At 42.7% G+C, this 21,834-nt stretch overlaps 1 protein-coding gene and 1 non-coding gene across 3 annotated transcripts; both read left to right on the plus strand.

The window, feature by feature from the left end:
- Nucleotides 1-847: 847 nt before the first annotated feature.
- Nucleotides 848-10,572, plus strand: SLC25A3 (solute carrier family 25 member 3). Of its 2 annotated transcripts, none has more exons than XM_040408334.1 (8): nucleotides 848-956; nucleotides 3,282-3,437; nucleotides 4,982-5,106; nucleotides 6,981-7,160; nucleotides 8,684-8,865; nucleotides 9,236-9,408; nucleotides 10,026-10,136; nucleotides 10,220-10,572. In XM_040408334.1, exons 2-8 carry the CDS (start codon nucleotides 3,290-3,292, stop codon nucleotides 10,378-10,380), a joined length of 1,080 nt encoding a protein of 359 aa, XP_040264268.1. In that variant the 5' UTR covers nucleotides 848-956; nucleotides 3,282-3,289; the 3' UTR covers nucleotides 10,381-10,572. The 2 variants fall into 2 exon arrangements, with proteins under 2 accessions (XP_040264268.1, XP_040264276.1); XM_040408342.1 differs by lacking the exon at nucleotides 4,982-5,106 and adding an exon at nucleotides 4,721-4,845 and having other exon boundaries at nucleotides 10,220-10,380.
- On the plus strand, nucleotides 8,916-9,158 carry LOC120987483. Its single transcript, XR_005776080.1, has one exon. It is a non-coding gene; the product is annotated as a small nucleolar RNA SNORA53 (small nucleolar RNA).
- Nucleotides 10,573-21,834: the final 11,262 nt, after the last annotated feature.

The raw sequence follows: 21,834 nt of genomic DNA on the forward strand, positions 1-21,834 counted from the left end.
TATGGGCTCCATGAGGAGGAAGACCTTCTAGCAACTCCACTGTAGCCTGCTCAGTACAGAGCAGACAAGATCATGGACTGCATGAAGAGGACCTCCTTCTAACAACTCCATTCTAGTCTGCTTTCTACAGAACAGATTATGGACTCCCAGAAAAGGACTTCTTTCAAACAACTCCATTGTAGCCTGCTCAGTACAGTACAGAACAGATTAGATTATGGACTCCATACCTTCTAACGACTCCATTCTAGCCTGCTCAGTACAGAACAGATTAGATTATGGACTCCATACCTTCTAACAACTCCATTCTAGCCTGCTCAGTACAGAACAGATTAGATTATGAACTCCATTCTAGCCTGCTCAGTACAGAACAGATTAGATTATGAACTCTATTCTAGCCTGCTCAGTACAGAACAGATTAGATTATGGACTCCATACCTTCTAACAACTCCATTCTAGCCTGCTCAGCACAGAACAGATTAGATTATGGACTCCATACCTTCTAACAACTCCATTCTAGTCTCCAGAGTGCTGGATTACTACCTCCATAGAAAAAAATAGAGCCTTCAATAGGACAGGTGTTCATTGAAAACCCCCAGAATAGCAGATAAACTGTAAGTAAAGGTCACGCTGGAGATGACCTCTCTCAGTGACATTGCAGGTGACAACAGCCGCATACACACTGAACCCAGAGTCAAGCAGGACAGCGATCAGCTGAGACGCACGCTCTTTACGTAAAGCCTCGCTTTACCGCGGTCACGTGACCGAAGACGCCCTTCCTCTGAGCAACAGCCAATAAGAACAGAAGGGTTTTAATGACGCTCTTCGCAACAGCCAATGATGTCGGTGGACGGGGTGCGGGGGCGGTGCGCTGACGTCACGGAAGGACAAATTCATTAGGTCTGGAGGACGTTCGTTCTCTGTTAGCCGGTGAGGGCCGAGTGAGCGCCATCTTCGAGGTGAGTGCTGGTAGGCCGCAGTGCGGAGGTCTTCCTAGAACAGTTCCATTAGGCGGCCCACTTGTGTGGTAGAGCTTTAGATTAAGCATGGCGGTTTTTAGGGGACGCGTTATATATTTTTTAGAAGGCACAATAATTGATTGTGAGGCTAGCGGCCGCAGGGCTTCAGGTACAAAGGCATCCGGTTTGTTCGGGGCTGTGTCCTTGAGGGAGCCGTCTACAGCTTTAGTCCGGTTGAGGACGGTGACCCGGTCACACGCGGCCTCTTCTGCTCAGCGATCCCGCCCACTGACCATGAAGAGACATTCAATTCCTCCAGATCAGCTCCAGACACGTCCTCCTTCACAGGATCTGGGTGCCATGCTTTGTCCTGCAGCAGTAGGGTCTCACTTATGCCTCCTAGAATTAGAACAGGTTGCCTAGTTTTCAGTTACAATGTAGTCGGGACACCCTGGGGCGTTATAACTGGGGGATCTGCCCAATTAGACTCTGAGGTGATGTGATTTTACACATTTTTTCCTGGCTGGCCTGTATCTGCATGTGGTCTGTGGGGAGAGGTCAAGGGTTATGAATGGAACATACATTATAGGAGAAGGTTCATCTGGAATTGCTGCTGGGCTCTCTATACATGTACAAAGGTAAGTGGCCATAGAAATTCCAGCGTGTGTAACATGGACTTAGTGACCAATTATGAAAATGAAAGGAGAAATGTGATTGGTTGCTGTGGATGACAGTTTTTATGGTGCGCCCATTAGGTAGCGGAGATCTGTTTGTGTCCTTGTCGCCTATCTACCACATTCAGATCTGAAACCACAATTATGTTCCATTCTGGGTTTCCTGAGGTTAACCAATTGATTCAGCAGATCTAGGGACCAGATCTCAAATAACCTGAATGTTAAAGGGTCACTGAGTTCTCCGAAAACATTTGATATATCAGATACATGTCAAAGGCTTTGAGTGGGAGTCTGAGTGCTGAGCCCCCTGACCACTGAAATGGGGGGCACTCATACCATGTTCTCTCTGCAGAAGAGTAGAAAGTCTACAGTGTGGAGAGTAGGGTTGTTTCGATACCAAAATTTTGATTCGTTTTAATACCATAAAAAAAGTATTGCGATATTCGATTCCATGCAAAAAAAAAATTATATATAACTCCAAAAATGCTGCATGCATTTTATGGAATGTCCGGCCCATAATTGAACAGTCCTATCCTATTTATTTATTTGGGGGGGGGGGGGGCAAGGTGACAAAAGTTAAATCGCGTGTTTTTTAGTTTACCGCATAGATTTTTAAAAAAAATATTGTTGTAGTTTGGACTTTTCGGACGTGGTATGTAATGTTTATTTATTTATATATTTTATATGTAAAATTGGGAAAGGGGGTGTTTTATACTTAATAATTTGGTGTGTTTTACTTTTTAAATAACTATTTCCCCCTTAGGGGCTGGAACCTTGGATCTTTTCATCCCTTGAGCTGCAGGGATGTTACCATGGCAGCCAGAGCTTCAATAGCGTCCTGGCTGCCAGAGTAACCGATCGGAGCCCCGCGATTACACTGCTAGGGCTATGATCAGAAGCTGCTACTGCCACCAATGAGGAGGAGGGGAGGGGACCCTGTTGCCACTGCCACCAATGATCTTAATACTGGGGGGTGCACTGCACCACCAATGATTAATACTGGGGGAGGGTGCCACCAATGTTTTTAACACTGGTGGGGGGGAGCACTGCGCCAACAATGATTAATGTGTAATACACATACAGCCGGCGGCAGAAACACATTGCCGACACCCGACCTCTGACAGGGAGCCGCAATCAGCGGCAGTTAACCCTTTGTCAGGTACCGGCAATGTTTCTGCTGCCTTTATTTGTAATGTAATAAACGTTGGATATTATTGGTGGCGCAGTGCGCCCTTCTCTTCGTTCCCATCTTGAGGGGGAGACTGAGACAGCCTCCTTTTCCCCGTGCTGCTGAGGGAACATGGCCGCACAGTAGCACAGCCTAGTATCGATAAAAGGCGAATCCCGGTATCGTATCGATACCGGGACAAAAGTATCGAAAATTAGTTACCCGAAACAACCCTTTAGGAGACAGTGTCTTATGTGGGTGCTTCTCCTTGTTCTAGTGATTGTGGTGGGGGTCTCAGCACTCAGACCCCCACTGATCAGAACCTTTGCTATGTCTATATCCTGTTTTGTGACATCTCAGTGACCTTTTAACAGTTGCATGCTGCGGAGGAACTTCAGTGCTCAAACTATGGTGAGAAGGCTCTACCAGTCCAGCATGTCTTCATATATGCGTATTGATTACCGTCCTACTTTATACCCATAGCTGCTAAGATGTACTCCACCGTTGCCCAGTTGGCCCGGGTGAACCCTTTCAGTGCTCCACATTTTCAATTGGGACAGGAGAATGTGACTTTAAGGAAGAGCAGCACCCCCCAGGTCCAGCCAGTTCGCCGCCTTGCTGCCGCTGCTGCACCGGACGGTAAGTGTGTATAGCAATTAGGTATGTAGTGACCACTAGGGATTGCTTTACCTTCACATTCCACCCATTATCTTGCTGTGCAGGATTTGGCAGGATCCAGCTTGTTATCAGGATATGAGTTTGTACTAATGGGGACTGGTAGAAGTCACTAGCTTCAAGGTCATGTAGTGTTCCCATATGCAGGCTTTGCATTAAGGGGGTTGTCTCACCCTCAGGCACTGGTGGCATTTTTCTAGGATATGCCAACAATGTCAGGTGCTTGGCTATTTTTGGACGCCACAAAGAAATTAGTGGAAAGTGCACTGAGCAAGTGCGGCCACCCTTCCATTCACCTCTGAGACATCCGCCAATGTCAGGTGCTTGGCTATTTTCGGAACTCCAGTAGAAATGAATTGAGAGTAGCTACACGTGGGGTCCCTTTCTGGAGATAGGTGCGGGTCTCATGGTCCTGTCTGACATTGATGACGTATCCTGATGTGAGACAACCCTTTTAACATTTGAAATGACTTAGTTATTTCTGAATATATATTCCGCAATGACGATTGCTCTGGCTTTCTTATGAGGTTCTTGTCATTATTGGACACCTTATACTGACCAGAGAGCCTCTACAAAGAGCTCTCATTGGTTTGTGTAAATTGGTACGTAACGATATGGCCTAAAATCTATATCTCGATACAATTTTAAGCATGTGCAGTATATCATGATATAATATTTTCTTCATGTATACAAATTACAAAACTGTTCAAGAAATTTTTAACATGTGTATTGTGTAAAGATGAAGTGTCCCCCAGCCAGCGCCATCAGACCGACCGCATCTTCTTCCCAGCATGCACTGGAGGACCTGACGTCACACGCAGTGCCAGCCAGCCCGCTGACTATGTGTGCGCAGTGCAGAGTCGGGAGGCCACGGAGCGTTGAGTGAGAAGCTTCTTCAATTCACTACTGCTCCGTGGTCTCTTATCGCGATATAGCCAAAATCTATATCGTTGCCTGAATTTGTTTATATTGCCCACCCCTAACTCCAACACTGGCCTGTTTTTCATTCTATAGGCCAGCGCCAGACCATTTCACAGAAGTGAAAAGGAAAAGATGAGGAACAAGCGTTAGTAGAGAAGATATACATTTGATCTGCCCTGGCCTTCACAGTGCCCAATCAGATATTACTGCTTGGTTATACTGTATGTTAGGAGAAAAGCTGCAGCACTAGTGTATCTACCCACTAAAGTCTATTCTTATGATGTAAGAAGCCTTTGTATATTTTTTTTTTAATTTTGATTATACAGAGGAATATAGCTGTGGTTATGGATCGGGGAAGTTCTTTGTTCTGTGTGGCTTTGGTGGCATCATAAGCTGTGGTACGACACATACTGCAGTGGTCCCGTTAGATCTGGTCAAATGCAGAATACAGGTTTGTCTGCATGGATCCTGGAGTGAAGTGTAAACTAACCAGTGTGTTTTCTAAATGACCTTGCTCTGTTAATAAGCAGTTTGGGGCAATGCATGTTTGTTATAAAAGCATGGTGTGTTCTGGTTTGTTCATGCAGGAGATTACAGTTGTGAATATGGCTCCTCGCAGTTTTATGCAATGTGTGGCTTTGGTGGCATCCTCAGTTGTGGTTTAACTCACACTGCAGTGGTACCTTTGGATCTGGTGAAGTGTCGCATTCAGGTGGGTATAACACTAATAAATTAACATTTTATGTATTTATTTTTTTTACTGTACTTCGTGTCTTTGCGATGTATTGTGTGGCTTTTTACCCATTATGTTGGGCTGTACTGAGACAAGTATATTTGTTCATTGAGCTAGGGTAATCCTAGGTTTAATGTAGAAAAATGAAAATCAGACCTACTGCAGGACAATCTCATTCTCCTAAAGCTAGAACCCTGTGCCCCACATGGACCCAGAGCTCTCCCCATTCTTGCTCCAATTAGGACTCTTTTACACGAGTGGATGCCGTGTGGGTAATCCGCTGTGTGAATGAGAGCCAAGCCCCGTTCTGGACAGCAGAGACACTTCTCATTAACATGATTGATAATGCTTTGTGCCTCTCTGTGACCTGTTTACTACAAAATCAGTGACAACTTTATCTCACTGTGATTTTTGTAGTAAAAAGGTCAGAGAGGCACAGAGCGTTATCAATCATGTTACTGCTAAGTGTCTCTGCTGTCCGGAACGGGGCTTTGTTCTTTCACGCAGCAGATTACCTGCACGGCATCTGCTTGTGTGAAAGAGCCCTTAGGCCTCTTTCAGATGGGCGTCCTGGATTTTCGCCGGGTGCCTTGCGGGAAACCCGCGCGAGTGCACACACAATTTCAGTCAGTTTTGATTGCGTTCAGTTTTTTTTTTAATCGCGCGGGTGGAATGCGTTTTGCACGCGCGTGATAAACAATGTGGTACCCAGAACTGAAGTTTGGGTTCGGTGTTGTGTAGATGTTTTCCCTTATAACATGGTTATAAGGGAAAATAGCATTCTTAATACAGAATGCTTACTAAAATGTGGCTTGAGGGGTTAAAAAATTAACTCGCCTCATCCACTTGATCGCGCAGCCGCCACAGTCTTCTTCTTTCAGGACCTGCAAAAGGGACCTTTGATGTAATCACGCTCACCGAGCACGATTACACCATCAAAGGTCCTTTTTGCAGGTTCTCGAAGATGATGATGATACCGGCTGCGCGATCAAGTGGATGAGCTGAGTTAAAGAGGACCTTTCACCAATCCTGACATTGTGAACTAAGTATCATGACATATACAGCGGCGCCCAGGGATCTCACTGCACTTACTATTATCCCTGGGCGCCGCTCCGTTCTCCCGTTATGTCCTCCGGTATGTTCGGGGACTTGGTTATAGTAGGCGGAGTCTGCCCTTGTTCTGCTGGGCGTCTCCTCCTAGGCTGTAGCGCTGGCCAAGCCACCCACAGCCTGGGAGTTTTTTTTTTTCTCCCAGGCTGTGAGGTAGAAGCTGAATAAGGGAATGTTTCCATAAATTATAGCTGTAAATGGAAGCTACGCAAGCAGCATTGCACAGCAAGCTACACTGTCCATAACTCAGGGGAAAATGTGATGCATGTTTTATGGGAAATTTATGCAAAGACTTTAGAGATTGTTTGTTTGAATCTTGACCACATAGAACTTTTGTCAAAAATACAGATGTCATAAGATCAGGTTATGATTTATTTTAAAATTCCCCCTCGCGCTGAGCACATAGAAAGGGATGCAAATTTACACAAACTGCTGTCCTGGTTGTGCAGGTATCTGTACGGTCCTCTGACCTTTGGTCTGGCTTTGCATTTGTAAGGTATTTTGACTTCACAGTTCATTGAAATGCCTGTCCCAGCAACTTTTGCTTGTAAAGTCAAAAATGCTGAAGTCTCTGCCCCTTAGGGCAGCTGTACCTGCACGTTGTCTTGTAGTTCTAAAGACCATACCGCCTTTGGCTTGTCTATCCACAATTATCCTCCACTTTCAGCAGTTTAGACGTGGTAAACATTAATTAGAAGCTGCTTGTGTTGATTACTACCTTTTTTGTTTTCCCTTAAATATAGGTTGATCCGAAAAAGTACAAGAGCATTTTCAACGGCTTTTCTGTAACACTGAAAGAAGATGGAGTCCGTGGCCTTGGTAAAGGATGGGCCCCTACATTCATTGGTTATTCAATGCAAGGATTGTGCAAGTTTGGATTCTATGAAGTTTTCAAAGTCTTGTATTCTAACCTTCTTGGTGAGGTAGGATTTTGCTTTGACACGTTTGTCCCTACTTAATACCTTTTTAAATTCATTATTTACCAATTTTTTTCACCCTAGAAGACGCAAGGTTTTAGAGGAGGACAATAAAAAAATATATTTTTCATTACACCTCAGGGCAGACCCCCAATGTTAAGCAGACCTCAGCTGATGGCCCCAGACCCCCAATGTTAGTAAGACCCCAATAAATTCTCAGATGAGACCCACAATCAGATGTCTGCTCAGACCCCAATGTAAATGACCCCCAATCAGACCAACCTCAGATTATCGTCCTTGTGCCTCTCATGAGCCCCCATATCGGATCAACCCCAAGCAGCCTCATGTTTTATAAAATAAAAACACTTTACCTCTCCTGCTCCTGGACGCCGCTGCTCCTCACCACCCACGATCTTCTTCCTCCTGTCGGCTGTGCTGTGAACTGGCGTGCACAGCTTGAGGTCAGAGCGCCCTCACGCTATGCGCAGCCACTGCACAGCCTAGGAACAGGAAGCGGTGAGTACAGAGCCTTCACCGCCTCCTGGTCCTCCGGTACTAATGAGCACTTCCATTATTAGCATTCGCCAATAACATAGAAACATAGAATGTGTCGGCAGATAAGAACCATTTGGCCCATCTAGTCTGCCCAATATACTGAATACTATGGATAGCCCCTGGCCCTATCTTATATGAAGGATGGCCTTATGCCTATCCCATGCATGCTTAAACTCCTTCACTGTATTTGCAGCTACCACTTCTGCAGGAAGGCTATTCCATGCATCCACTACTCTCTCAGTAAAGTAATACTTCCTGATATTACTTTTAAACCTTTGCCTCTCTAATTTAAAACTATGTCCTCTTGTAGCAGTTTTTCTTCTTTTAAATATTCTCTCCTCTTTTACCTTGTTGACTCCCTTTATGTATTTATAAGTTTCTATCATATCCCCTCTGTCTCGTCTTTCTTCCAAGCTACACATGTTAAGGTCCTTTAATCTTTCCTGGTAAGTTTTATCCTGCAATCCATGTACTAGTTTAGTAGCTCTTCTCTGAAATCTCTCCAAAGTATCAATAAGATGCAGGGACATTTTTCACCCACTTTTGGGGGTAAAAAAAAAAAAGCGTCTTATGGGGCAAAAAATACGGTATGTATAAATGGCTCTATAATTCACTAAAGGCACTGCATATAATCCTCTAGTACAGTGATGGTGAACCTTTTAGAGACAGAGTGCCCAAACTGAAACCCAAAGCCAACTTATTTATCGCCAAGCCAGCAATTTAACCTGAATCGCAATATAGTATATTTTCCATGTATCATTTAGCTATAATAGCCTGCCTATGCCATTCATAGTATGCACTGCGCTGATGGACAGGAAAAATCAAAGGCATATTAGTACACCAAAGACTTTTTCAAGGGTGCGGGTGCCCACAGAGAGGGCTCCGACTGCTGCCTCTGGCACCCGTGCCATAGGTTCGCCAACACTGCTCTAGTAGTTGCAGAATGTTTCTTCTAAGGCTACTTCTTCTTGCAGGAAAATTCCTATTTGTGGCGCACATCCCTGTACCTGGCTGCATCTGCCAGCGCTGAGTTCTTTGCAGATATTGCTTTGGCTCCAATGGAAGCTGCAAAAGTTCGTATCCAAACACAGCCAGGATATGCAAACACTCTGCGGGAAGCAGCCCCTAAGATGTATGCCGAAGAAGGAGTTTGGGCGTAAGTGTTAACGTGGTACCTAGGGTTTTGGTCAATAACTGCAGTCCAAACACATGCTTCCTTAGATCCACCTTTGTGGTTGTTTAACCTGTCTTGAGTTCTGTTGGTTCACTTCCAGCAGTTCCAGTTCAGGCACAACCAGCAACTTTTACGGTTGTACAGTCAAAGGTGCTTGAGTCATTGGCATGTAAGAGCAATATACCTTCACATTGGCCCTTTTGTTCTAATGGCAGCGGCTACAGTATGACTGTGACCGCTTATCACCAGTAGGATACGGCTAATGTGTGGACAGTCAATCTATCCTGCTCCTAATATTGCTGCCTGTTTGCGCTTTTTATTTTTTTTGTAATGAAATATTTAACTTGTGCAGGTTCTACAAAGGTGTTGTTCCCCTCTGGATGAGACAGATTCCATACACCATGATGAAGTTTGCCTGCTTTGAGCGTACCGTTGAAGCCCTCTATAAATATGTTGTACCCAAGCCACGCAGTGAATGTTCAAAGGGCGAGCAGCTGGTTGTCACTTTTGTTGCTGGTTATATTGGTAAGTTTTTTTTTTTTTTTTTTTTTTTGAAGTCCCATACACCATAAGTGGGGGAACCTTACGGAGAAATGCTAGACTGTTGTAGAGAAGATCTTCTGTTGACCAGATTTGCATTTCTGTACATATCACCTCTACACAGGATAGGTGATAACTGTATGACTGCTGGGGCTCCGATGTCCTGGACCTCTACCAGTCACAAGCATGAGGGTCCCAGAGTCCACTTTGTGAAGGTCACTATGGTTCAAGTGTGTGTGATCACTGCTTCATTCACAGCTGAGTACAGTGCTTGGCTATCATTCGGTCTCCTAGAAATGACTGAAGTGATGGTCACGTGTATCACAGTTCCATTTGCACAGGGGACCTGAAGTCACTCATTCTTGTGATTAGAAGGGGTCCAAATACTTGATCCCCAAGTGATCATACATTTATCACCAATCTTGTGGTTAGGGAATAAATGTTTATAGGGAAAAGCTTTCATTACTGGTTTTTAAAAACAGATGTGTTAGCAAATGGCAGATCCTTAATGTTAAAAATGCCAAATATTTAGGCTATATAGGAAAATATTTGCATTGCTTTCTTTTCTACCAGTGCTTCAGTTTTTTTTCCTTTATCTTTAGCTGGTGTATTCTGTGCAATTGTGTCCCACCCTGCTGATTCTGTGGTATCCGTGTTGAACAAAGAAAAGGGAAGCACCGCTCTACAAGTCCTTAAGAAGCTCGGACCAAAAGGTATAACTCATCCCACTTGCAGTTATTTGTGGTTTTGGTATATATTGGTTCTTATTGTATTTTCATTTTTTGTCTATTTGAAGGAGTCTGGAAGGGGCTGACAGCCCGTATTATCATGATTGGTACGCTAACTGCTCTGCAATGGTTCATCTATGACTCTGTGAAGGTCTACTTCAGGCTTCCTCGTCCTCCTCCCCCTGAGATGCCAGAATCTCTGAAGAAGAAGCTTGGCCTGACCCAGTAAACATATGGACTAAAATAATGTAAACTTACATGACACTTTAGTTTTTATAAAGAAAAACTCAACCATGTAGGATCTACCATTTCCCAGATGTAATTATTGGTTGTACGTGCACTCTGCTTGGTAGCTCACAACTGTCAATTGGTTTTACCAGTGTGCTTGTCTGTTGAAATAAACAGAAGATCCAGAAAATAAGTACTACTTGTGTTTATGAAGGGTCTGGTAAGGGTGAGCTTTCTGGTTTTAGTTTGTCACTCACTTGTTCATGTGGACCCTGCTAATTCTACCTTTTTTGGCTTTGTCCTACTGCAAATGGTATGTGAAAAGGCGTTTCTCAGGGAGGTACAGTCATGGGTCTGTACATTGTTACATGACAGTTTAGTTCATATGCTCCCCTCCTTTGGCCTTGAAAGCAAAGCACTTGTAATATTCCTCAAGATGTTTAACTGTTCTCTAAAATATAGATGTGCTGTTATTAAAAATATACATTTAAGCATCCTCTAAATTTAAAATGAACTTGTGATTTTATGCTACCCTGAATGCAGCATATCTGTTTGCAGAACTTTCTCTCCTATGAGTCCTTAACAAGGGGTAGTTCAGTACTACAGACAACCACTGGAATGATAACCAAATCCTCAGCATACCCTTTCACATTAGGATGTTTTGGTTGTCTGGGCACTTATTTATCTGTATCGCAGGAGCCGTGAGTTGGTGTGGCTGGAAGGACTAAGCTTCTTGTTTTGCATTATATCATCCACAGACTATTGAGCTCTGGCTACATTATGGATATAATCACATGCAACAGATTTATTGCAGAAGTTTCTATGGCTTTTGCATTTTTCGATTTAAGTCAATAGTAGCGGCACTGCAGTAACTATCTCCATCTGCTATACAGATCGACCTGTGAAATTCAGCACTGACTTCTGGTGCCTGAGCATAGCAGCTGATCAGTGGGGGAAGACAGGCCATTGCTTGTAAAAAGAGTGGAAAACACCTTTAACCCCTTCAGGACACAGCCTTATTTCACCTTAGGACCAGGCCATTTTTTGCAAATCTGACCAGTGTTACTTTAAGTGCTGATAACTTTAAAACGCTTTGACTTATCCAGGCCATTCTGAGATTGTTTTTTCGTCCCATATTGTACTTCATGACACTGGTAAAATGAAGTCAAAAAAAATATTTTTTTGCATAAAAAAAATACCTAATTTACCAAAATTTTTTAAAAATTAGCAAATTTCAAAGTTTCAGTTTCTCTACTTCTGTAATACATAGTAATACCCCCAAAAATTGTGATGACTTTACATTCCCCATATGTCTACTTCATTTTGAATTATTTTGGGAATGATATTTTATTTTCTGGGGATGTTACAAGGTTTAGAAGCAAATCTTGAAATTTTTCAGAAATTTACAAAAAACAAATTTTTAGGGACCACTACAGGTCTGAAGTCACTTTGTGAGGCTTACATAATAGAAACCACCCAAAAATTACCCCATTCTATAAACTACACCCCTCAAGGTATTCAAAACTGATTTTACAAACTTCACAGGACCCCCGCCCGTGCATTTAGCCGAGGTGCCTGCTCAATGATATGAGCAGGCACCTTGTTCCGATCACCGCCAGCCGGGCGGCAGTGATCAGAACAACACATGACTTACAGGTACGTCATGTGTCCTTAAGTACCAGGACATCATGATGTACCAGTACGTCGTGTCCTTAAGAGGTTAAGAACCAGTAACTTTTTTTTTTTTTCGCTGTCTTGTGTTTTTTTTTTTTTGTTTGCTTTGCTTTTTTGTATGGGACCATAAGTGCTGTGGATAGTTGTAGTTTAAGGGCACACAGGTATTACATAATTTTTGAAGGGATAAAACACCAGTAATTTCAATATTTTACCACCATGACAGCACACATGAGAGATTGACCCCTAACCTCTGTAGGAGCATTAACAGGTTAAATTGACCCCTCCCACCACCATACACCAGTGTGTTACTGCCCTTACAGTGGCCAGGACAGAGTCCTTTCTGCCAGTCAGGGAGGAAGTGTATTATTTATCTCTACCCCTTTTTTTTTAATTTTTTTTCCGTACCTGGGAGCTACATCGGGAGTCCGGCGCTTCCCTTGCAGAGAACTCGTTCCGGGTATGTCCCCTGCTCTCCGGAGGCACATGCCAAAGCTGACAGGGAGACGACAGGGTCACGCTCCCTGTTAATCAGGAGCCTGCCCTGGGGCTACCACGGGCCTCCTCAACTCCAAGTGAGATCAGCTGGCCCAGACGCATGAGACCGCACGTGTTGCGGGCGTCTGATGCCACTTCCGGGTCAAGAGTATACCCGGAAGTGCTTCTGTAACTCACACCGCAGACTTAAACTTTGTGCCTCTCCGACAGAGACACAAGATGTCTGAGCCGCAGCAGCCGAAAGAGCATGACTCTCCAGTGCTACAAACAGTGAGTGCCCATATTTGTGGTAGTGGCAGCAGGCTCAGCAAAATTGCTGGTTCCGTTTTGGGGACTATAGGAGGTGTTATAAGAAATACCTACTATGGCAATGTTCTCCCCTTGGTCAAAGTTACCTCACATTTTAATGTATACTGCACTTATTTTGATGTACTATACGTAGAATCCTACATTAGTACAGCTGCTCTCATCATAGGGCTCTAAACAGACTTTGAAGAAGCCCAGGAAGAGTGTGAAATTCCTCCAATGCTGTACTAAACTTTCTGATAACTATACTAAAAAACACTGTAAAGAGTGTATTACGAAAATTGTGAGATGAACCGCCGTCTATCATGCAGGAATTCAAATCTATGATCCACGAGGAAGTTAAATCTTTTGGCATCATTTCACGAAGGCCTTACTGTACATCTGCCAAAACGTCAAACTGATAGACATCTCCTCCGACTGACGGTTTGGATGATGAGGCCTCTTCATCCAAAAAAAGATGAAGAGGAGTGTCCCTTATCTGAAAGGGAAATAACAGATGACTCAAAAAAAATTTTTTTCCTCTGAGGAAATTATCTTTTAAAGGCGGTCAGAGACACTATGGTAGTAGAAGACGTCCAAAAACCTCACTTGGTACAAGAGGAAATGTTTGGGGGATTAAAAACTAAACGCTGTAGAGCATTTCCCATAAACTAAAACATGAAAGAAATAGGCGTACCCTGAAAAGAAATTGGGTATTTTTAGAGAATTTAGGTTATTATTCGATCCCACCGAATCCAAAGTATTTGAGATGCCTAGAATTGACATCCAGGTAGCAAAGATAGATAAATAAAAACTCGCTACCTTTTGAAGACTCTTCCCAGTTAAAAGACACCATGGAAAGGAAAGCAGATAGCCTTTTGAGGAAGTCTTGGGAATCTGCAATGTATAACCTTTAGACGTACAGTATAGACCAAAAGTTTGGACACACCTTCTCATTCAAAGAGTTTTCTTTATTTTCATGACTATGAAGACATCAAAACTATGAATTAACACATGTGGAATTATATACATAACAAACAAGTGTGAAACAACTGAAAATATGTCATATTCTAGGTTCTTCAAAGTAGCCACCTTTTGCTTTGATTACTGCTTTGCACACTCTTGGCATTCTCTTGATGAGCTTCAAGAGGTAGTCCCTGAAATGGTCTTCCAACAGTCTTGAAGGAGTTCCCAGTGATGCTTAGCACTTGTTGGCCCTTTTGCCTTCACTCTGCGGTCCAGCTCACCCCAAACCATCTCGATTGGGTTCAGGTCCAGTGACTGTGGAGGCCAGGTCATCTGGCGCAGCACCCCATCACTCTCCTTCATGGTCAAATAGCCCTTACTTTCAAAGTTTTCCCAATTTTTCGGCTGACTGACTGACTGACCTTCATTTCTTAAAGTAATGATAGCCACTCATTTTTCTTTACTTAGCTGCTTTTTTTCTTGCCATAATACAAATTCTAACAGTCTATTCAGTAGGACTATCAGCTGTGTATCCACCTGACTTCTCAACGCAACTGATGGTCCCAACCCCATTTATAAGGCAAGAAATCCCACTTATTAAACCTGACAGGGCACACCTGTGAAGTGAAAACCATTTCGGGGGACAACCTCTTGAAGCTCATCAAGAGTGTGCAAAGCAGTAATCAAAGCAAAAGGTGGCTACTTTGAAGAACCTAGAATAGGTAGTCATGAAAATAAAGAAAGCTCTGAATGAGAAGGTGTGTCCAAACTTTTGGTCTGTACTGTATATCACGGCCACCTCGGTGGATAGGTTGATGTACCTCTGGTTGAATGAACTAGCGAAACATCTATTTAATAAAACATCTCGGGAACAGCTATTAGATTCAATAACTTGTTGAAATCAGCTACAATCTTCTTAGCGGACGCCTCCGCAGAGACAATCCGGTTGTCGGCTAAAGACGTGGCTTTATCTAATGCCGCTAGAAGGGCCCTTTGAATGAAATCCTGGACGGGAGATATAGCATCCAAAATTAAATTGTGTTCGATAGCCTTTTCTGGCGAATTTGTTTTCGGGCCCATCCTGGACACTAAAAAAAAAGGTTTCCCTGAAGAAAAGCCGACCAAAAAGGAAATTGGTCTTTCGTTCCCAGTTTAACCAACAAAAATCCTTTTGGGGAAAAGGCAAAACTGGCCGCTGGAGCTATGTAAAAGGGGGACGGGGTAGAGTATATCTACTCAACCCCCAAAACAAAAACAGCGACAAACAATGACGTCAGGATAGGGGGAAGACTAAAGAACTTTTACCCTCAGTGGGAATCTGTAACGTCAAATCCTTGGGCTTTAAACATTATAAAGGACTGTTACAGGATAGGGTCTGTCCCGTCCCACCCAGAAAGATTGCACAATTGACTTTAATTTGGGAAGGGATGCAGGACCTCCAAAAATTGGGAGTAGTAATTCTGGTTTCCCCCATCTCAGCAAGGTCAGGGCTTCTACTCAAACCTGTTCCTAGTAAAAAAAAATAAAAAAAAAATGGAGGTGCTTATCAGATGATAATAAATTTAAAGGATCTTAACTAACATGTTGCCTACTAATTCAAAATGGAATCCCTGAGCTCCACCATCCCTCTGATAAAAAGAAACGCCCTGATGTGTACAATCGACCTAAAGGACGCGTACTACCACGTCCCGAAACTAACCCAGTCTCAAAAATACCTAAGGTTCGCCATAAAAGATCCCCTGGGGAACCTAGCCCATTTTCAATTTGTTGCCCATCCCTTCAGGATATCATCTGCCCACAGGGTATTTACCAAATTAATAGTAGAAATGATTGCCTTTTTGAGAACTCAGGGCCTTAGAATCGTCCCCTACTTAGACGACTTCCTAATTATATCAGACTCGGAACAGCAGATAACATCAGATCGGGACAGGTTTTGTTATCTTTTAAAAAAAATATGAGATGAGCAATAAACTTAAACAAGTCTTGTCTATTACCCAAAACAAGGGTGAAATTTCTGGGAGTTCTTCTAGATTCCACAAAACAAACTTCCTTCCAGTAGAGAGAATAGGAACTATACAAAAAAACTATCAGAGTTCTTTTAAAAAGGAATTTTTATTCCATCAGGGAGACAATGAGTCTCTTAGGGCAGATGACAGCCTGTATTGTTGCAGTTCCATGGTGTCGGGTCCACTAAAGAACCCTCCAGGCTTGGCTTCTGAAGAAGTTGGACAAACGCCAAACATCACTAGACCAAAGGATTTGGATCCCAGAACACGTAAAAAGCTCCACTCTGGTGGTTTGATTGAAAAAATCTAATGAATTGTGTAGAATTGCAGAAAACACCATCAGTAATTATCCACACCGACGCAAGCGGCACGGGATGGGGAGCAAAGGTCAACACAAACTTCTTTTAGGGAATCTGGGCTACAGAAATAGCAAAGTGGTCCTCAAACTAATCGAGAACTTAGAGCAGTCTGGGAGACCTTGAAGGCAGAAATGGAGAACAATCACATAAAAATCTTCTCAGACAACGGAACAACTGTATCCTACCTAAAACATCAGGGTGGTACAAAATCAGTAAAACTACAGAATCTATCCGGAAAAATATTCTCCTGGGCAGAGAAGAAAGTAAAATCTGTCTCAGCCATACACTTATAAGGAGACCAAAACTTGGTAGCAGATTTCTTGAGCAGGACAACCATAGATCAGGGAGAATGGTCCTTAAACATCAAGATATTCAACCTGTTGGTAGAAAGGTAGGGCCCTCCATCTATAGACCTATTTGCATCCAAACTAAACGCAAAGGTCCCATTATTTTGCTCTCTGAACCCAAGGGACAATCCATGGGCAATAGATGCGTTTTCCCAAAACTGGAATTGGGACCTCGCTTACGCCTTTCCCCCATTCCAGCTAATACCCAAAGTTCTACAGAAAGCCGTGCAAGAGAGGGCAAAGCTAATCTTAATAACCCCCTTTTGGCTCAAGAGAAGTTGGTTCTCTATACTAATGAAACTATCTCCACAGGAACTATTCATTCTTCCACTCAGGAAGGATACCTTGGTCCAGGGCCCGATCTCACATCCACATCCGGAGCTCTTCAAGCTAACGGCATGGATCCTTAATCCGACATCCTAAGATGCAAAGGCCTTTCTGAGAAGGTAATATCTACACTCAAGGTAAGTAGGAAAAAAGTAACCGCTTCTATTTACCTCAAAATATGGAGAAAATTTTGTGACTGAACTGGAGAGGAAACGCCTAACCATTCAGAGCCCAATATCCAAAAGATCCTAGACTTTCTTCAAAGGGGTCTAGAGCTGGGCCTCAGACCGTCTACCCTGAATACCCTCAAATTTCAGCCCTGAGTGCCTTCTTTGACACTGAACTGGCCAGTCATAGATGGATCAGGAGATTTATTAGATCTGCCTCTAGACTAAGACCTTCAATCAGACCCCGGAGGCCTTCCTGGGACTTGAATACTGTTCTCAAAGGACTTACAGGGGCTCCGTTAGAACCATTGGAGGATAGCTCTTTAAAAAATCTTTCGCAAAAAACAGCCTTCCTGATAGCCATATCATCAGCCAAGAGGTTAAGCGAAATCCAGGCCCTTTCAATTCATGAAACATATGTCACTATACAAGAAGACAGGATAACCCTCAGACTAGATCTAGGGTTTTTACCCAAAGTAGTAACCGATTTCAATAGAGACCAAGAAATAGTATTACCTTCCTTCTGAACGAACCCTAAAAATCCTGGGGAAGAGCAATTCCACTCCCTTGATGTCAGAAGAACTGTCCTTAAATACCGCTAGAGAACACCAAGGATCTACACCAGGTGGATAATTTACTAGTCCAATTCCGAGGAAAAAATAAGGGTAAAGCAGTATCAAAGGCAACCATTGCTAGGTGGATCAATTTGACGATTTCAGACTGTTACAAAATCCAGGGTATTGGTTGCCCCATAGGAATTAAAGCCCATTCTACCAGGGCAATTTCTTCTTCATATGCAGAAAAAGCAGGGGCTTCTCTGGAACAGATATGCAGAGCAGCCACCTGGTCTAGTATAAATACTTTTGTGAGACACACTATAGATTGGACTTGGGTCCCTTTCACACGAGCGAGTTTTCCGCGCGGGTGCAATGCGTGACGTGAACGCATAGCACCCGCACTGAATCCTGACCTATTCATTTCAATGGGTCTGTGTACATGAGCGTTGTTTTTCACGCATCAGTTCTGCGTTGCGTGAAAATCGCAGCATGTTCTATATTCTGCGTTTTTCACGCAGCCCTGGCCCCATAGAAGTGAATGGGGCTGCGTGAAAAACGCATTGCATCCGCGTGCGTTTTTCACTGATGGTTGCTAAGAGATGTTGTTTGTAAACATTCAGTTTTTTATCACGCGCGTGAAAAACGCATCAAATCGCATTGCACCCGCGCGGAAAAAACTGAACAACTAAACGCAACCGCAGACAAAACTGACTGAACTTGCTTGCAAAATAGTGCGAGTTTCACTGAACGCACTCTGAACGCATCCGGCCCCAATCCGCAACGCCCGTGTGAAACCAGCCTTATCCTCAGATCTTTCATTTGGGCGTAAAGTTTTACAGGCTGAGTCCAGTGTGAATTCCGTTGACTCCCATATATGAGAAAATACTGTAGGTGCTATGATTGATAAGAGAGGGGATTGATTCATTTTTCACATGCAGAAGTCCATGTTTTCATTCATACCTGCAGATTCTGTCAAATACTGTCAAAAAAAAAAAAAAATCCCCTGTAAAATCCTGGGTTTTCTAATGGAAAACAGGTTGTATTCTAGTCGGTGGGGCCTGTCATGTGACGTTTGTTCATTTAATGGAAAAAGCGCTAAAACTGTTCTGCTCCTAAAATGAAACAGAACAACAGAAATGAAGATCTATTTATTACCCAGGGCTGTGATGAGGGGTCATTCTCTACGTCTAGAGGAAAGAAGGTTTCTACACCAACATAGAAGGGGATTCTTTACAGTACCAAACCTCGGTACCAAAACCTGACTTTGGATTGCTATTTTAAAATGTTTTTAAAGACGCAGATGTGATTACCGAATGAGTTCACCAAAGTCTCGTGCGACTTTGGGTGAAACAAATTTTGCCTACACAGAGGCAATACATTTTATTGCTGTACAGAGACGGCATTGAAACCGAAGTGTCTGAACAAATCGACTTTGGATCTCTGATAATAATATTACAGATTATTGTTATTAGATTTCTGGAGAAGGGTTGTTGATCCAGGAAGTTATTCTGACTGTCTGATTAGAGTCGGAAAATAATTTTTTCCCCTAAGAATCAAGAAAATTGGCTTCTGCTTCACAGGCTTTTTTTTTTTTTTACTTCCTCTGGATCAACTTGAAGGCTGGATGTATGTATGTCTTTTTTCAGCCTTACTAACTATGGGGGTCAGTTTTGGCATATACCTGTCGCAAATTCGGTTGCAAAGGGCATTTCCAGCCAATTTTGTGATTTCTTCCCCATCCACGCCATGTACGCCACTTCTAAAGAAGGAGACAGGCCGGTCGGGCCGTCTCATTTGTCACGCCTGTTTTAGGTGTAGATTATCTTAATTTACGCCGACGGAGGATGTGCCTAAGATATGTAGAGAAAGGCGCCTCTACATAACTTAGGCACATCAAGCACCAGCGCTGGGGTATTGAGATCTTAATAGATGACCTCATATGTTACTATGTATTGGGAAACCAGCCCATACCCCTCCCGTAGGATCTGGTAACATTACATAGGGACAATAGGATTTACTACTCCTATCTTTGGAGCCTGTTGGAAGGCTGAGCTGGGGCTGCTTCAACCTGGAATTTCTCAGCCTGTATAAGGGTAGGGCTGCACGGCGACACTGGTTGCGCAGAGTAGCTGTGATCTCATAAAAATTTATGGGATTGCTGGACCAGTCGTAAGAAATCAGTGTTGGATGTCTTGTGACCGCGGCGGTGATCCCATTAGTTTCTGAGCCTTGCCGTGACTGCTGTTGGGCGACCAGTATAGCTATTCCCTAACACCTAGAGATGTCACCATATAGTTATAACTGCTATAGTGCTAGATGCCATAAGTCATAAGAAATCAGATTGGCAGTGAGATCTGCAGGTATTACCCTCATTTGTAAAGCATTATGATCCAGGTCTGGTTTTAAAGATTAGATTATTAGTTCATATCTATAGGTGCTATCTTTTCAGAGATATAGAATGTATGCCATACCTCCTTGACTAGTGAAAATTACCAGCACTTCCATGAGCAGGCAAAAGTGAAAAGTGGATGGGGCTTCTGTGTCATGCCAGGTGTAACCTTTAGAAAAGTGTTGGAAATTGATAACCAAGTATGGTTTAAGACATCAGCAGACTGCAATGGGCGAGAGAATTGTATTATGTGATACTCCAGGATACCTTAAATCTTGCATCTGGCTGCTGCAACAAACTACCACAACTACCAAAATAGGTGCTTAAAGGGCTACTCTGATTGTTAAAAGTTGTGCCCTATCCACTGAATAGAGGATAACTTTTCGATTTGTGTTGATCCTACCGCAGGCACCTCCACTGATCATGAGAATGGGTACTTGCTGAAATGAACGGAGCAGCAGATCGAGCATGTGCACTGCCGCTCATTTCATCTTTATGGGAGTTTAAAGCACTCAGCTACTTCCGGAACTTCTATAGAGATGAATGGAGCAGCAGTTAACATGTCCAGTTGGCCACTTTGTTCAATTTGGGGGGCTCTGAGGGATATGATTTACCTGTACTCTTGATCATTGGGGGTCCCAGTGGTAGGACCACTGATTTAATATTTATTCCGTATCCTATGAATAGGGGACAACTTTTAACAACTGGAATATCACTTTAAACAAAACATTAATATGCCTCTGTACTACAGTAAAATATATATCCATATAAATAATTAGTGAATTGGTTATATTCAGTCATGCTGCATGGGGACTGACCCCAGCATACACAAGTTAGTTTTTAGCTTTAACCCCTACAATACCGAGCCACTTTTCACCTTAAATCCCAGGCCGATTTTTTGTAAATCTGATGTGTCACTTTATGTGGTAATAACTTTGGAACGCTTTTACTTATCTAAGCCATTCAGAGATTGTTTTCTTGTGACACATTGTACTTCATGACAGTCATAAATCTGAGTCAATATATTTCACCTTTATTTATGAAAAAATCCCAAATTTACAAAAAAAAATTGAAACATTTGAAATTTAAAAAATTTCTATTTCTCTGCTTTTAAAACAGAAAGTGATACCTCGTAAAATATGTATTTATTAACATTCCCCATATGTCTACTTTATGTTGGCATCATTTTTTAAATGTCATTTCATTTTGTTAGGACGTTAAAAGGCTTCGAAATTTAGAAGCAATTTTTTGAATTTTCAACAAAATTTCCCAAACCATTTTTTTGAGCACCAATTCAGTTATAAAGTGATTTTGAGGGGCTTATGTAATGGAAACCACCCGCAAATGACCCCATTTTAGAAACTACACCCCTCAAATTATTCAAAACTGATGTTACAAACTTTGTTAACCCCTGAGGTGTTCCACAAGAATTAAAGGAAAATGGAGGTGAAATTTCTAAATTTCATTTTTTGGTAGATTTTTATGTTAATCAATTTTTTCTTGCAACAGAGCAAGGGTTAAGAGCAAAATAAAACTCACTATATATTTCTCAGATTCTGCAGTTTACAGAAATACCCGATATGTGGCGGTAAACTGCTCTATGGGCACGTGGCAGTGGTCAGAAGGAAAGGAACGCCATAAGGATTTTGGAGTCAGATTTTGCTAGAATCTATTTGTAAATTGTATTTAAAGAGACCCTGACGTACCCCTACAGTGGAAACCCTCAAAAAGTGACCCCATTTTGGAAACTACACCCCTTAAAGAATATATTAAGGGGGGTATTGACCACTTTGACCCCCTAAGTGGTTTACAGAATTTGGAAACACGTGGCTGTGAAAATGAAAAGTTTCATTTCTTCCAATAAAATGTTGCTTTAGCCC

This window comes from Bufo bufo, chromosome 1, assembly GCF_905171765.1.
Source record: "Bufo bufo chromosome 1, aBufBuf1.1, whole genome shotgun sequence".
NCBI lineage: Eukaryota > Metazoa > Chordata > Amphibia > Anura > Bufonidae > Bufo > Bufo bufo.

Coding starts and splice junctions, on each gene's coding strand:
- SLC25A3 (XM_040408334.1), top strand. CDS start 3,290: ATGTACTCCACCGTTGCCCAGTTGGCCCGGGTGAACCCTTTCAGTGCT. Junction 9,409..10,025: donor TTTTGTTGCTGGTTATATTG/GTAAGTTTTTTT, acceptor CTTTATCTTTAG/CTGGTGTATTCTGTGCAATT. Junction 10,137..10,219: donor TAAGAAGCTCGGACCAAAAG/GTATAACTCATC, acceptor GTCTATTTGAAG/GAGTCTGGAAGGGGCTGACA.